The sequence below is a fragment of the Ooceraea biroi genome, chromosome 6 (assembly GCF_003672135.1).
Source record: "Ooceraea biroi isolate clonal line C1 chromosome 6, Obir_v5.4, whole genome shotgun sequence".
NCBI classification, from domain to species: domain Eukaryota; kingdom Metazoa; phylum Arthropoda; class Insecta; order Hymenoptera; family Formicidae; genus Ooceraea; species Ooceraea biroi.
Genome location: NC_039511.1, coordinates 13080349 through 13097469, shown reverse-complemented (window position 1 = coordinate 13097469; position 17121 = coordinate 13080349). Strand labels below are relative to the sequence as shown.

Below are 17121 nucleotides of genomic sequence, written 5' to 3'. Positions count from 1 at the left end.
GAGTTTGCTTAGAAATGCTTTATTACAAAGTTATAAACCAATATTGAAAAGAAATATCAGATAAGTAACAACGGATTTTTTCACAAAAATATAAATTATCTACGCAATGATTTAGTGACGCATTTCAAAATGTTGTCCTTGCACATCGATACAAGCTAGACGTCGACGTAGTACAGAATTTGTTACAGTACGACATTCCTGAAAATTTTGTTGCATCTCAGTAACTGAATTAGTAATTCGTTGCTTTAAATCTATCTGGTACTCTCCTGTTAGGAAATCTACGTTGATACTCTCGTACGGTAGCTCGTGCATTTCCGTCACAGAATCCGTACACGAAATGAATATCAGTGTATTCCTCGTTTGAAAACACTTTTGGCATTCTGATAGTAATTGCTAGTTGACACGACGATTGAAATCTAACAGCTACTGTTGTGAAAGTAACAATCATACTGAATCGTTTCAACATAGTGAACATGAATACACGTGAATACACGTAACATAAACATCTTCGACCTTCAAAATTCTACACTATGTTCCGTTGTTACTTATCTCATATTTCTTTTCAATATTGGTTTATAACTTTGTAATAAAGCATTTCTAAGCAAACTCGATATAAGAATTTTTTCTTATTTCCACTGGTAGAATATGCTCCCGCAGTTTGTCGGTTAAAACCCGGGACACCCTGTATAGTTCTTGAGTTTTATTTGCCCTTTCTTTCGTATAGCTGCATTCACGCAGATCAGCTGGTAAACTCGGGATTCGAGATAAAGGTCATTGACATCGTTCAAACAGATGTTTCGGTTTATTTGAACGCCGCGAGAGAGCTTTCACGAAGTCGCTTGGAAAGTCCGAAAAAGTCACGTAACTTTTATCTTTTATCAATATTATTTATATTTGTTTTGCGAGAATAATTGTATAAAGCAAGATTAGAAGCTGTTTATAATAGGAGTGCACATATATATTTCACGAGATACCCAGTAAGCAAAATGTGTGCAATCTGCCAGCAGATTGGCAACAGATTACTGCAGAAGTTGATAGCAAATTGGCATCCGTTATGTCCGCATTAGGATAGTGATCTGCCAGCAGAGCCTGCTAACAGACTCTGACGGCAGGTTGGCGGCAGAAACCGAGCAGGATCTGTTAACATTTGACGGCAGATTGACAGCAGAAACCGAACAGAATCTGCAGCTTTTGGCCATTCATATTTACGATATATTAAAGCACGTGTTTACTTTTAACACACCATAAATTGCCATTTTATATTACCATGTGTTAAAAGAACGCATTTGTTTGTTTGTTAAATTAAAGTACATTTGGCTTGATGTGTCTTTCTGACAGTTCGTTGCATAATCTCTCTCTTATTGTTAATTTATTCTAATCCGAAGTCCGAATTTTGCTTTCGAACTTCAGATTGCTCGTGGCGTGCGTGAACCACATGGACGTTGTCCATGGGAGCCTCTGTGCCGCAAGTGCAAAAATTTTCAGAAAAATTAATATTACCATGCCAAGGCGCGTATATTAACTTATATAACTGTTAGGCTAAATCTTAACATCGAGTAAGAACTCGACGTGTGCACCGCATAGCGGTGCGGAGCGAAAACATATTCATAGCCGTGTAAATTTGAATACTGTCAAAAGCTGCAGATCCTGTTCGGTTTCTGCTGCCAATCTGCTGTTAGATTCCGCGCGCGCAGATCTTGCTCGGTTTCTGCTGCCAATCCGCCGTTAGATTCCGCGTGCGCAAATCTTGCTCGGTTTCTGTCGACAATCCGACTTCGAGCCATGTTTGCAGATTCTGCTCGGTTTCTGCCGCCAATCTGTTCTTAGATTTTGCGAGCAAGCTCTGTTACATTTCTGGCACCAATTTGTCGAATTAATCGTTAATAACAACTTCTGTATCAAATTTGTTGTCTTTTGGCTGGCAATAGTTAATAGCAGATAGTTAGCATCATCTGCTTTCGGCAGACTTGGCTATCTGGGTAAGTATGTTTGTTTTCGCGTGGGTGTGCATTAACTGCTAACGCATAAATTGCGTTTGTATAGATGAGACGCGTAGAGAAAATGATCATCATGACGCGCGTTTTATGTTTTGGAGCTTACAGGCGGTTACACAAACTTCGAGATTGAATAACGAGGTCATCCTTCAACGCGATTGGTTCGTGTCTCTCGTCGTGCCTCTCGAAATAACTTCTCAGCTGTTCGCCTCACACGAGTACGTGCGATTCTCGATTGATGGTCTCGTGACGTCACGGCGATTAATCGCGGTGATCATCTTCCTCGCGAACGAGGACGAGACATTTCTTCGGCACGTATTATATCCGCAGTAATTTCGGAAGAGCTTACGAAGCCAGACGATTAGCCGCTTCGATTAGTGCGCCTGGGCACGTTATAGGTAATCTCTTCGTGGAAACTGCCAAATTCGTGAAGTTACGCGTCCGACTGCGATCGTATTGCGCAATTTTCCCCCGCGAATAATATCCCGCGGAGCGCGCACACGTATTTCGTGCCGGGATTAAAACGAATACGCTCCACGTTGAGCAACATTGACGCAAGTTGCACGCGACTGCAAATTGCGACAGCTGGCTCACGCGCAAAACCACTTAGTTTAAGATCACGAGCGGCAAACGCGAGCTTTTCCGTTTTATCAGCGAGTCTGCGCGTGGACGTTGTTTTCTCGGAATGTGGCAGTTGCCTTCTTAGAACATATAGCATTGTTACACCGCATCGTGCAATATATGGAATGGCACAAGTTTTTTCTTCTTCTCGTTAAAATTATTCGTTAAAATTATTCGTTAATCTTGCGTTGATACTGACGACGGTTGTCGAATTCTCTAACGATTTTACGATCGCTCGCGAGAAACAAATGACGCAGAATTTTATGATTCATCGCCGATTACAGGTACGGAGAAAGAGCGTATATCGGATACCATTCTACGTTCTACATATCTGCCGATCGCGCTCTATCGGATCTTGAGATCCCGATTGAGCATCGAAAATATTCACACATGCTGTCCTGCACTATTTCAACGACTCTGCTAAATTGACGAGGTTCCGGCGAGAGAGAGAGAGAGAGAGAGAGATGGAGACGTCACGGACCTCTCCAGACAGTGCATATAGTATCGTTGAACGTGCTATCGGCCACGTGATTATTATATGACCCGATTAAAGCTACGACGCAGTAACACTGTTCGCTCATGAGAATTGGATACGAACCAATTGCTGCGTTCTCGCCTACTGCGCAGAATATTTTTCCCGTTTATGTATCTGTTGCAACGTGCATTAACGTCTTCGGAGCCAAAGACGCGTCTTTCTGTGATGTTACGTAACAGCATTTCTAGCTGCTGCCCATTAAAATGTTTGCACACGCACCGATAATCATCGTGCCCAAGGAGAACAAAAAGTCACGATAATGTCAAAAAGACATCATTTTGACATTATCGTGACTTTTTGTTCTCCTTGGGTGGTTGATACAATTTAGCTACCTCGACTATAATGTGAATGCGATTGATATGAATTAAAATGCTATTACTATAATTACGTCGTCGTTTCAACATTTAACGTTATCGAAAATTGCGATATGGTTAATGGCACGTACAAGGTTTATAAATTGTCTAATTATTGCAATAACGAAGGACAATGTATATGCAGGATAATTAATTGCGAAATTACGAAGCCATAACTCCTCGCAGAGTCTCTGTATTGAGAAACGATTAATTATCGGGACATCCGGTACACAAGTGATTCACAAAGCGGTTCTTTGTTCTGATACTGTACTTTATTCACAGTACATGACTCATGCATGGTTACAATGACGTAAAACGTGCATATGTTTACCGTTCGATAGATAGATATGTAAACATAATCAGCGATCGTCGTGACGTCGCTTGCAAGTGCACGAAACACGGAGCTTGCGTTTCGCCGTTCGATTTCACCAAATAATAATAATTTATAAATAATAATGTATAAATTTATTTATATTATTTATAAATAATAATTTCACGGAATAATTTTGGCTTAAAAATTACGTGGAGCATCGTTGTAATAACACGCACCTCTTGGCGAATGTGCTATCACACATTGAATGTCCTATCTAAGATTGCGGGAAGAGCAGCGCGTGCTAAAATTACGGATTATGAAAGGTAGAAGCAATGCAGAAGAAATTAATTTTTTAAGAGCGCTGTATAATCTGAATATACTTTTTTATATACTTTTTTTATACACTCTTGGAAAAATGCAGCTTTGGGAGTGACATGAAGTGCTTGCACGTGGAAGCGTACTTGTATATACAGGGTGTTTCCTCTAACTGTAGCACTTAGAATATCTCTGCTTCCTTTGATGATATGAAAAAAGTCAAAGGACGAAAATTGTTCGATTCAAAGAGACTAGTACTCTGGTAAGAAAATTATTTTTTTTAATGTGACCTTTCACAAGATATCAAGGTCATGAACATTTTTTTAAATGAGATGGTATATTTTCCTTAAGGAAATGATGTAGCTTGTAAAAAAACAAATTCAACCATACAGAATATGTTGACCTTCAAATGACTTTGAACCATTTGTGGAACATCGCGATAAACTTCATTTGCACGGAACATACTCAACGAATTATTTCCTGATCGCTGGATTGGACATGGTGGAAGAATTTCTTGGCCGGCTCGATCACCAGATCTTACGCCTCTTGATTTTTTTCTTTGGGGACACCTAAAAAATGAAGTTTATCGCGATATTCCGACAACACCTGAAGATATGCGAGAAAGAATTCAGCGTGCGTGCACCGCAATTACTCCGGAATCTCTCAAAAACGTAAAACAATCGTTTATTCATCGAATTCGAAAGTGTATGGAAGTAAACGGTGATCATTTCGAACATCTGTAAAAAAAGGTATATCTTTGTAGTTATACATACAATAAATAAAGTTTCTTTTCCTAAACGTGATTTTTGTGGTTCAAAGTCATTTGAAGGTCAACATATTCTGTATGGTTGAATTTGTTTTTTTACAAGCTACATCATTTCCTTAAGGAAAATATACCATCTCATTTAAAAAAATGTTCATGACCTTGATATCTTGTGAAAGGTCACATTAAAAAAAATAATTTTCTTACCAGAGTACTAGTCTCTTTGAATCGAACAATTTTCGTCCTTTGACTTTTTTCATATCATCAAAGGAAGCAGAGATATTCTAAGTGCTACAGTTAGAGGAAACACCCTGTATACGATCGCAATTTCATCGGGTTGTTTGTGTAAAGACGAATAATGGCACGTGGTCGGCTGTGTGGTCTGCAAGAATGCAAATAAAAAGTGCTAGGTAGGAATTATGTGGCTCAAGGAAAAAGCCGCATAAAAAAGCGGTATATATCTCGCCACGCACCGTTGAATTGTAAAATTGCGACGCATTTTCGCCGCGTCACCGAGTGGAAAGCGCGTGCAAGCGTTTAAAGTATCGTTAGTGTGTACCGCCACGTTTTAGCTTCTACGTGATAATGATCGTTTAAAGTTCGTTCCTTATACCTGCGTCTTTTAGGTAACACAAAATTGATAAGATAATTATTTTGTTTATTTTATAATATTATCAATTTGAGAGGGCAGTACAAAATTCATTATAACGTATCTCAAAAATGTTTTCGTGTTTTTTTAATTCTATATATATTTAAAAATAAGCATATATATACAATTCTTTTAAGATGATGATAATCAGTTTGTCAGAATTGGATTCACGTTTCTTGAGAAGCTTCTTGAGAATCCATGCTATTTTATCGATCGTTTTATGTAATCTCTTATCGCTGGCTGATATCAGGATAATTTAATTTATTGATATACAATATTATGTCATATAAATATTAATTGTAAATACTTCGACTCTTGACATGCACTTAAATTGTAGAAAGGTTCGTGAATAAATAAAAATATAGAAATCTAGATATAAGTAGAGATTATTAAAGGATCACGAATACACTTGTCTCGATGAGTTTCGATGAGAACACGCAAAAATCGCGGGAAAATATTCTTGATTTTGATATTAATAAAAAACTGGATATTGCAATTTTCATGTACGACAATGCAGGGTACATACTTTTCTAGCTTACGTCGGTAGAATTAAACTAAGGCAATTTAAAGCTCCGCTATCACAACTGATTCGCATCTAGACGGTCACGTGATACGCAGGACCAATCGCATTTGGGGCACTTCACGACGGCGCGACGTCGGCACTTGCGACTGCGCGACACCCGAAATTACCTGCGTCATGTGCCACGCGCATATTCCTCGAGCGTATCACGAATGGTCGCGGATGATACGGGCTGAGCTGGACTTTGTCCCTGTAGAACGATCGATAGCGATCTACTTGTCTCATCGTCATTGAAATTCAGATAACGCTCACGGTATCAGAAAATTTTCCATTCCTTTAATCCTTTCTGCCATTTTCATGGAGTGGCAGCAGTATTCCGATGACATCCTTTATGCATGTGAGATATTTCAAGTAACTGTGCAAGAAATGTGAAATTGATCGCACATTTCGTATGTTGGATCAAAGATTATCACCAACGCTACTAATTCGTTGTCAATTCGCATGTCGCTTGTCTGTTAATGAAATATCTAGTATCATAAGTTCTCTCATGTGTTGCATGGTGTGTGCTTGTAATAACATTGTTTTGCAGTTCTCCCACTTTATCCTGAACATATGTTGATGAGATTTATTGTAACATTGATGAACGAATGTGAAAGAACGGGAGTACGAGAATGATATGGAGCGACTGAAAGACTTCTGTTTGCAGGTTGCAGGTTTATAACTTGGAGACATGTATAAGATCTGTTAATATATTAATAAAATATGAAGGCAGCGCCACATGAGTCTACACAAGAAAATTATTTTTATGGCCTCAGGCGCAATATATTAAAGAGATGATAATTTCTTCCATCTAGAGAGAAAGAAATCGTATATTTTCGTAACGACGAGAAAAATGGTACATAAAATTGTAGATATAGAGAAGACTGATATTCATTGTTTATTGCTCGCACATTTATGTCACGACTTGCTTATCTCACGCTTCTTTCCTCTTTCAGGCTAATCACGAGAGCACTCTATCGATATCTTTATTGTCAAACGCAAATCAGCATGCGGAGGCGGAAGATGAACCAATAGATAATTTGTATCTTGCGCTGATACAATGCTTTGGTATCATACTGTGTGGGTAAGGATGCATTTAATTGACTCTTTAATTGTACAAGCGACTAATTAAATAACTTGAAGCGAATACAGCGTTTCAACAAGTAATGGAACATTTTATATCAGTCATAATTGAAATTATAGTGATAATTAAATTATAATTGAAATATATGTATCTCTTTGCAGCTATATAGCGGGAAGATTCAATGTGATAACAAGGTCTGAAGCAAATGGTCTGAATACCTTCGTCGGCACTTTCGCTCTGCCATCCTTAATCTTCATGTCTTTGGCGAAGCTGGACTTTACCTTAGTTAACTGGAAATTTCTGCTTGCTGTGTTGCTTGCTAAAAGCTGCGTCTTTATCGTAGTGCTTGCTGTTTCATTAGTAATTAAGAAGCCGTCGAATCCTGGTCGAGCTGCCCTCTTCGCGATATTTACCACTCAGAGCAATGATTTTGCTATCGGATATCCGATGAGTAAGAGCAGTAGAGCCAGCGTGCTCTTGTACAATTCTACACTGTTGCATATTTTCTTGATGATGACCAATCGTTGTTTTAGTCGCTGCCCTATATGGAAAAACGCATCCGGAATACGCTGCGTATCTGTACCTGATGGCCCCTATATCACTGGCCATCTTGAATCCAATTGGCTTTGTGCTGCTGGAGATTGGCAAGCGACGTACGGAGGAGCAGAGAGACTGCAGGGAGATGGTCTACTCGGTCGCCAAGGGTGTCCTACTGAATCCAGTTCTGTTTATGACGGTTTTGGGCATCGTAGGCAATCTGATCTTCAGTCACAGTGTACCGCGCTTGCTCGCCTCGATTCTCGACGTACTCGGTAACGCTTTCTCCGCCAGCGCGTTATTCCTTCTCGGTTTAATGATGGTCGGGAAGGTGCACAAGCTGAAAGGTACGGCACTGGTTATACCGGGTATACTGATCTCGGTGAAGCTGCTAGTCTTGCCCCTAGTCATAAGAGAATCCATCATTCTCCTGAACGCCGGTGACAACGTCACGGAGACGCGAGATTTAAGCACGTACGGCTTCCTGTACGGCACCATCCCAACGGCACCGGCGCTCTTTATTTTTACCTTGCGATATAATCTGGAGATCGACCTGATCGCATCGGCGATGGTAGCTTGTACGTTTCTCTCGGCTCCGCTTATGTTCGTCTCTGCTAAAGTGATCAATGCGGTTTACACCGGAATCACACCGGCTAATTACGCGCGACAATTGAAGATCTTTTCCTTCGACACGAGCGTTGCATCGGCGGCAGCTTGCGTATGGCTGCTCATGTGTTTCCTCGGGTTCGGACGGAAGAGGTATAACCAGGTCACTCATCGGTGCACTCTGTGTCTCATAATCGCACAGGTATGATAAACGATTAACACCGTGTCTTTATTATGCTCGTTATTCAATTTCATCTTATGTATATCTATCAATCTTCAGCTTACAGCAGCAATAGGCGTGATAATCTGGTCAAAGCTCGATCCAAGTGGCAATCAGACAATATTATGGTAATCGAAATTTTATATCCGCAATTTTGTCAATTCTTTTTATTTAATTAAAATTGCGTTATTAATTGTTTTCGTATTAATTATAGGTACGTTCAATACATTCTCATAACTACTGGTGTATACGCAAGCAGGATATGGACAGCTGCGATCGCAGCAACATTACTGTTTTTGAGTTCACGTTCGTTGTCCTTTGTTGAAAATCTGCAGAAGTGGTTTTATCCCGTCGGATTCGGGTACGGACTTTTATTGTTATCTATAATATAATTTTAATATACAAATCTTTTATTTTGGATCCATGTAATCTGTAATAATTAATTTGCAGAGTGCCGCTTTTAATGATGGTAATAACATGCGTTACCGTCGCTCCAAATCTGTCTGATCTTGATTACAAAAATCCAAATTTTCAATTGGGCAGAACTCAAGCTGCCGTATCATCATTTATATTAATATTCTGCTTTATAGGTGCGTTTATAATTCTTTAAGCATCCTGCACATTTAAGTTTACATCTTGATACATGCCGAACACTGTAATAACTACTTTATTTTATGCAGTGACGCTAGGTTGTTTGGTCTTGCAACAGAGATATCAAAGGAGACACACTGCAGTGTCATACGAGCATATGGGGAACAACGTAGGAAGTTCTACGATTGAAAGTAACGAAAGAAATGTAGTAGATGTGGAAGATTTAGTCTCCCCGTTAATTAATGCACCAGTGTAAGTTGGCGCGGAAATAGAAGCATGTAAATAGAAAGGCAAAACGCAAATTAATATAATTACTATTCATATTTCTAGAATCGGCTGTGAATTTCAAAATGGTTGTCCAAGTGGCGTGTGTAGAGCTGACGAAAGGAGTGATGACTGTGAGGAGGAAAGCGGAACAAGTACAGATGACGATCCTCAGATCCTGCGGCATCTCGTTTTCTTGATCTTGTTGCTGTGTTCCATGTTCATCGTACGTAAATTATCGAACATTATTATAAGATAGCAAAATTAATTTCATACATGCGCTTATGATTTAGATACAAGTTATATTTATTATTTAATTTAACATTTTTTTTTTAGATAAATTTTTAATGGATATTTGTGTCACATTTGATTATCCTGTTATTGTATATTTAATACGTTGCAGGGTTTATCGATATCCGTGGGAACGCTAATCATGGAACAATTAACTGGCATTTACGCCGAGCTTGCATTCTTGGACGTAGCTTTGAATTTTGGGCAATCGTTAATAGCATTCGCTATTTTTGGACTAGATCCCAGCCTCGGCAAATTGGGATGTTGGCTGAGAAGAGTATGCAGAAAATTGCATTCTGGTAAAGTCTTTGCAATATACAATTAACGTTATACATAAAGTTGCGATTATCACATTTATATGTATCTTACAATAAGCAACGCCATATTGATTGCGATATATTTCAATGATATTTTATAATATTGACAGATAAAGAATTGCAGCTTCCTTGCGAGGACGCTCTTAGCTCAGAAGTAAGGGCGATTCGAGATCAGTTTAGTCGATGCCACTTGGATGCGTGTCGAACACGTATATCTATGTGCCGCAGGCGATTATTAAGAGTGTACAGAGGTGTTTTCTCGGGAACGGATTTGGTCAACTGGTTACTCGAAGCTGGAATTGTAAACAGTCGTGAGGACGCCGTGCGGTATGGTCGTTGCTTGTTGGAGAGCAGAGTTTTGCAACACGTGGATGGTACGCAACACTTTCACGATGAAAATCTTCTGTACACGTTCAATGCATAATTTCTAAATTTCCGAACGTACAAGAGATTCTTACAAGAGAAAATTAGTCTCATTTTTATAATTTAGACATTTCTTAGTTTATATTTTTTAAATAATCTGTGAACAAAAAAATGAATAATCATGAATAATTTGAGAGTTACAACAATAATGTATATATACATTGACATATGATAATAATTTTGAATCATTTGTGAGAAGAAATATAGAATAATATATTAGTTAAATAATTTATTAAATTATTTATAATATATAGAATATATCTTTCTTTGTGCATAGCTTTATGAAAGATATTCCTGTTAGAATATTAAGAATAATTTGCCTTTTTAAGAATATTTTACAAGATCGTTTTTATTTATAAAAAATACATTTTTTGGTATCCATGTAATGAACAATTTATATAATTTACATTGCACAATGTAGTAATATATTCCTATTATTATCAGTATTAGATTCGCTTTAGTTATTTTACTTTAATTCTGTATAAAATGAACGGCTGTGTTTAGTATATTACATACTTGTGCTCTCAGAAAATACTCCACGTAAGAATTACAAAATGGCCTAATGCAAGGAAGCTCTATATATTTTTATACAATATACGAAAAACTAAGGTTTAATTAGTATGTCATTATGGTAAATTCTGTTATGAATGTAATGGTAATTGAAAAATGAAAGTAGTAATTACGATGCAACCAAAGATGCTAATATCGAAAATATTTAATTGATATTTGTAGTGTTAATTACTTAAATATTCTAACTTTTTATTTTGTCTTAATATTTGAAGTATGCACAAACAATTAAGTAATTTATATTGCTGACTGCGATGAAAACTACATGCTCACTCAGTATGAAGTAGTTATAATGTCCAAACATTGTGCAATGGCTAAAATATCTCAAAACTTTTGTTATGTTAAATTTGTTATTGTAAGAACGTAAATTTACTTATTATGCATAAATTATTTAATAAGTTTATTTTACTTAAAAATGTAAGAGTTTTAATTAATTTAAAATTGATCTATAAATTTATTATATTTTACTTTTTAAATTGAACGACATTAGGATCACTTAAATATTTATAAAAATAAACCTCTATATGTAATACACAATAAGTCGATAAGTGATAAATACATGACGATTATATCAGAAGTGCAATTTTTTTCTTAATAATGTATAAGATTGATTCCTCTTCTCCTGTTTTAGTATTGTCAAATAGCTTAAAAAAAGCTACAATTCTAAAAATAAAAATGTATTTTAGAGATCTGGAAATATTTGGATTGCAGTGAAACACATAAAATCTAGTTTGTTTTATATGCAGTATATTACATATTTGTTATTATTATTATCATACAAAATCTCTGAATATGAACATATTCAGTTTTGTAAATCCATATTTGTTGAGTGCATACAAGCGCTGATAGCAATTAAAAATCTAGATCATCATCAGGGTCGTCTTCATCTATATCATCCGCATCATCTGGCTGATAAAATATCTTAGATGTGTTGGCTGTATTTACGGTGTAGGGTAAAGGTGTTTTGTCCCTTTGCTCCATCTCCCGAGTATTTGTTTCTATTCTAAACGATGATTCGATCTTTGCGGGTTGACTTGTATTCGCTTGATTTGGCTTGTGTACTACCGCTTGGGATTCGATCTCATAAGTCTTAATGTTTTGTCTCACCAATTCTTCTTGATGTATCACGGAGCCAGTTAACTTTTTATGACTAAGTTTTGCGATGTATGACGACATGTGATGTCCCGCGTAGCTCGTATTAAGTCGCTTAATTTTATCTAATTCCAGTTTTTCTAATCTAACATATGTAGTGCCCAATGTCATTATATCAGGAATTTTATTCTGCACAAGATCTCTCCGATAAATGCAGACGATTTGTGACACTCTTGTACTCAACTGTTTAATAAACTGTAGAGTCTTTGTTAAACCAGCCCATAAAATCACGGTACTTAAGCAGTCAACAATCACTGTAGTCCGAGAATTTTCTTCGATACACGTTTCGTCAAGTACACGTTGAAGTAGAGGTAGTAGAGGTGTAGTAGAGGTGTAGTAGAGATTTCCCAAACGATATTTATGATCAATGTTACGAGAATCGTGGACTGTGTATTTTGTTGAAAATAACGTATTGTCATGCCAACATCTTGCATCGTTAAATGTTAAGAGATTGACATCATAGTCTTCCTTCTTCCATATATATTGGATCCAGCCGGTTATTAGTTGTCTAGCGTACATTACATCCACTGCTGCAAAATGCAAGATTTAATCAGCATTTAGCTCGTAAAGATGCCTACGTTCAAATTGCATTTTGTGATTAAAAAATAACTAACCTTCATCTACAATAATCATTTTTGCCCCTGTTAATACAGGCAATGTTTCTATGCACGGCATTTTATGTATAATGTATGTATGCGGCTGATTTCACAAAGTGGAATAGTGACACTTTACTTTTAATTTACTAATAATAAAATAATTAATGACAAGTGGATGACGATACGTGCGCTTAACAGCGTGTCAATTCGCTACAAATTTGTGTGTACATTCAGACAGCGTGTTATTTTTTACATTTAGGAGGAAATAGCATAGAATATCTCGAATCTTGTGAGGATAAACTTTATTCCTCATGTTGCATTATGCTATTTGAATATGCCACGTCGATAATTGTCGAGTTGCTCTTCTACCTGATTTCTCAGGCAAGGATAAAATGCGAAAACTCGTAGTGGATTTGATGAAACTACAACAGTACGGAACAAAATAAATTATTTTATATTAATTATATATTTATATTTAATTATATAATTATATTTTATATTAAATTCTAAAATACGCGGCGCAAAACTAACGGGACAGCAGAATACATTACTCTGTCGCGGATAACGACAGGCGCCGACCAATCAAAACGCTCGTCCAGTGGCTTGCGCACGTGCTCAACGCGACGTGGTACGGCGGATCGTCCGACAGGTGGCGCCACAGTCGCAGCACAAAGCAGCATCGCTACTAGCTGATCGGGTGGGCGAACGTGACCGAAGACAGCGAAAATGAGTACCAGAGTGTGTTTCACTTCGAGGCAGTTTCGCTCGCAATAGGGAGGTTTTATTTTGACAGTGTGATACGTGAGCGGCTAGCGCGATGTCCAGCACCACGGCTCGTCCCTGAGCGAAGCCGAGTAGCGTTGAGTAGTGCCCGCCCATCGTGTAAGATCAGAAATATCGCCGCTCCGGGTCTCAGCCAGTTGGAGACGAGCGGGCGCGCTGTGTACACCTGCATGTGTCACTGCGAGTGCAATAGTGCGTTTGGGACACATTCGTATCTACGCGTTGTTACGCACGAATAACGCGTGCTACGCCGTTTGCGACGTTGTTGTTATTATTGTTGTTGCCGCCGTCGCCGCCGTTGCCGCCGCTGTTACCGCCGCTGCTGTTGCTGCTGCTGCTGTAGCCGACGCCGACGACGCCGACGCCGTCGTTCTCCGCGTGCACGCTCGTCGTGAGTCCAGTACGTTGGCCGATCGTTGTCGTGGCGAGTATCTGATGCGAGACTGAGAGAGCATCACCGTCGTCGTCACCGATGAGTTTGGCCTGCCGTTCGCTGCTGCCTTTTTAACTAATCGCAAAGCGTGTGTGATGCCCGGGAGCCGCTCCAGCACGGACCCAGAGCACAAGTCACCGCGGGAAAGTGGTGAAGATTCCGAGGATGAGAGCGAAATCCTGGAAGAGAGCCCTTGCGGGCGGTGGCTAAAACGTCGAGAAGAGGTACACGTTCTTTTAAATCGCTGTCATTTATTTTCTTCTATTTAACCTCATTCGCACCCTGCTGATACTTGCTTGCTGATATGGATTTGCTTTCATATGTTGAATTGCTTTGTTTTGTCTTTAGAACCCCCATGGTTTCTGTTTCCCCTATTTTCTCGATTTTTCCATATTTTCACCATTCTGCAAAATACGTGGACAAAATGTGTCCACATGTTTTACAGTTAGTCTTTTCCATATGTAGCATAAGTAAAAATCTGTTATATTTTGTGCTCTTCTTTAGTTTGGCTTATTGTGAGGCAAGGAGATGTTAGGAGTTTGAATATTAATATGAGATTTAACAGCTTTGTTGTATAGTTAAAATGTAGATCATAAGATGTAAGGTCAATGGACGTATGTAATTTTCTATGTATATTAACCTAACTATTTGTTCAGCTGAAAATCCTGCAACAGCATTTTCAGAGTTCTTTTATGGATACTTTTTAGATATTTTTTGCAAAACACTAAAATTATACATTCAGATGATTTTATACAAAATATTGTGTTGCTGGTGCTACATAATACTTGTTCTTGAATGTAAAACTTACAGATATGACAACGGCACAAATATGTACTAGAAATATTAATTATTCTATTATATATATTGTTATATTTTCCAAAGTAATTTATATAGGATGTAATCATTAGTATAAAGTGTGAAAATATTTTGCACAAGAGAGACTTGTTTATAATATTATATATTATATATTACAAACATTATACTTTTGAACATTTTAATTTTATTTATGTATATTCTTTGAAACAGAATATTTAATATAAAGTTGTCTAAGATGCTTTTGTTCCAATATTGCATTAAAATAAATATTAAGACAACTCATTTCAAATTGCATTTATACAAGTGGCTGTATGTGTACACAGATGGTTTTGTTATAAAAAGTCTTTAGCTTTATTGCGAGATTTGCTTTTGACAGAAATATCTTTTTCGCATTATTGTATTTCTTCGTATTATGCAGTACGCTTCATCTGTATCTTAACTTATGCTAAGTTCTTGGCACAAACATCTCACCAATATTTAGGCCCATTCATATTTTATGCTAAAAATAAATTGCTGACGTTCTATTTGAATGTATAATTCTTTTCGAATGTATAAATATCAATGAAAGTACTTGGATCATACTTGCATTGCTAAAGTTTTCCTGCATAGAATTAAAGTAATTTTTATTGTCTTTTCACATAGTACTAATGAAGACTAATTTTATGTGCTTTACCTACACAATGTGGTCTATAAATTTTGAGACAATATTTGTATATAAAATAAAAAGCTCACCAGAATATTAACACATTTTTTATTCTGGTTAAATTTTTTTAAATAGGTTCCATTACAGTCGATACGCTGTTGAGCTCTCAATGCCAATCATTGCATGGCCGTTGAGAACTCCTATTTTGTTTAAATCTTCAGTCGGTTGGTTCAGAAGTTTCCAGGTTTCCAGAAATTTAAATTTCGGAAATGTCATCGATTTCTTAGCTTTTCAAATTTACTTTTAGGAATAAAAAAAAATAGTCTGATAGTGATAAATTAGGGTATATCTAATATTACGACTTGTTTTTGGACCAAAAACCGCTGTACAATTGCTCTTAAATGAGCTGACACGTTGTGCGAAATAAAAAAATTACGTGTTGCAGATGCAGAAGGACGAACACATTGTACCCACTTAATGAGATGATCCATTACACATAATGTTCTGCATTTACCTTGGTTACCATCTGGCACAAATTCTTCATTATATGCATTACTTCCTATCGACTATCGAAAACAATTATGAACATTGTTTTTACTCGCGATTTCTGAAACTGCAATCTTTTGAGTATTAAAAAAAAATGTTCGACATAGTGCCTCTAGTCTTTTTCACCATTTCCAAAGTTTTTGTAGTAGATAAACCGGCTTTAAAAAAAAAAGAAATTTGATCACAACACGTTGCTCTTCTTTCGAATCCAGGATGTACTTAAGAAAATATGTTTCACAAAATAGTAACGTGCTCGAGATCAGATCACTGTTGACAATTCAAATTATTCGTACAATTGGATAAAAGGAACATAATTCAGATGGAAATGACTACATGGCGTCACTAGTGTGGCCATAAAATATTAGTCTCAGAACTTATAGACCGCACCGTAGCTGTGTATGTCCTATTGTGATATTTACACCTTTTATAATATAAGGTTTCAGTCTAATATAATCGTTGACTGCGTCTGGTATTATTTTATTATCTCTTGAGAACTCAGTTTTTGAAATCATAATGAAGTTTTCATTAATATGCAATTAAATTAAATTTTGTCATTGCTTGTTAAGATTGTTATTATTATAATTCTGTTATATTTCTCTAATTAACAAATTATTATTAATTTTTTTCATTTTTATTGATGTGTATATTTTGCAAACTTGTTGAGTATAATCCTAGTTTTTTTATTACCTGAAAAGTGATACTTTTTATGAAACGGATATAAAAATTATATTAGACACATATTAAGTAAATGTCTGCATACTTTACATTAACTATGCAGCATTTTCCATTTCAGGTATATGTAGGTTCCAAATCCACGTTGGCTGAAGGTCAAACTAACTTTGGGTCAACAAGAGGAACTGAAAACGAAGTGACTGAGATGGAAGTACGTATATTAAAGATTAAGAGTATATTAAAGAACGGGAAATAGGAATAGAATAATTTCTGTATTTTATTCTACTTATGCGTTGGGCTGTTAGTTAATTATTTTTTAAAATTGTATGATGAATTACAATAACTTAAATGAAAATAATAACAATTTGGAAACATTAGATTTTTATGAGTAAGTCCGAAATTACTACAGCGAATATCTACTAGTGGCAAACCCTCTTCTGAATCATTTCCCCTCCTCGAATTCCTGACAAGGTCACAT

At 36.9% G+C, this 17121-nt stretch overlaps 3 protein-coding genes across 6 annotated transcripts in view; 2 read left to right on the top strand and 1 right to left on the bottom strand.

Annotated features, from left to right (window-relative positions):
* The first annotated feature begins 6250 nt into the window (after positions 1–6250).
* LOC105276458 (integral membrane protein GPR155) lies at positions 6251–11579 on the top strand. 2 transcript variants are annotated; one of them, XM_011334090.3, is made up of 12 exons: positions 6251–6376; positions 6770–6958; positions 7059–7186; positions 7348–7637; positions 7720–8531; positions 8610–8677; positions 8764–8910; positions 9000–9139; positions 9230–9392; positions 9471–9630; positions 9808–9994; positions 10123–10436. In XM_011334090.3, exons 2-12 carry the CDS (start codon positions 6956–6958, stop codon positions 10434–10436), a joined length of 2412 nt encoding a protein of 803 aa, XP_011332392.1. In that variant the 5' UTR covers positions 6251–6376; positions 6770–6955. The 2 variants fall into 2 exon arrangements, with proteins under 2 accessions (XP_011332392.1, XP_011332385.1); XM_011334083.3 differs by having other exon boundaries at positions 6321–6460; positions 10123–11579.
* A 148-nt stretch (positions 11580–11727) lies between these two features.
* On the bottom strand, positions 11728–13022 carry LOC105276454. Its single transcript, XM_011334069.3, has 2 exons — positions 12769–13022; positions 11728–12684 (listed from the first exon to the last, which is right to left on the bottom strand). The coding sequence occupies exons 1-2, from the start codon at positions 12827–12829 to the stop codon at positions 11855–11857; spliced, it is 891 nt and encodes a 296-aa protein (XP_011332371.1). The 5' UTR covers positions 12830–13022; the 3' UTR covers positions 11728–11854.
* A 414-nt stretch (positions 13023–13436) lies between these two features.
* The window catches only part of LOC105276405 (nuclear receptor-binding protein), a 10704-nt gene continuing 7019 nt past the window's right edge, over positions 13437–17121 (top strand). The window contains exons 1-2 of one of the 3 annotated variants that reach the window (XM_011333989.3): positions 13437–14190; positions 16750–16854. In XM_011333989.3, coding sequence (XP_011332291.1) covers positions 14062–14190; positions 16750–16854 — 234 coding nt within the window. In that variant the 5' untranslated portion in view covers positions 13437–14061. The remainder of the gene's footprint in view (positions 14191–16749; positions 16855–17121) is intronic. The other 2 variants (XM_011333981.3, XM_011333996.3) reach the window with 2 other exon arrangements.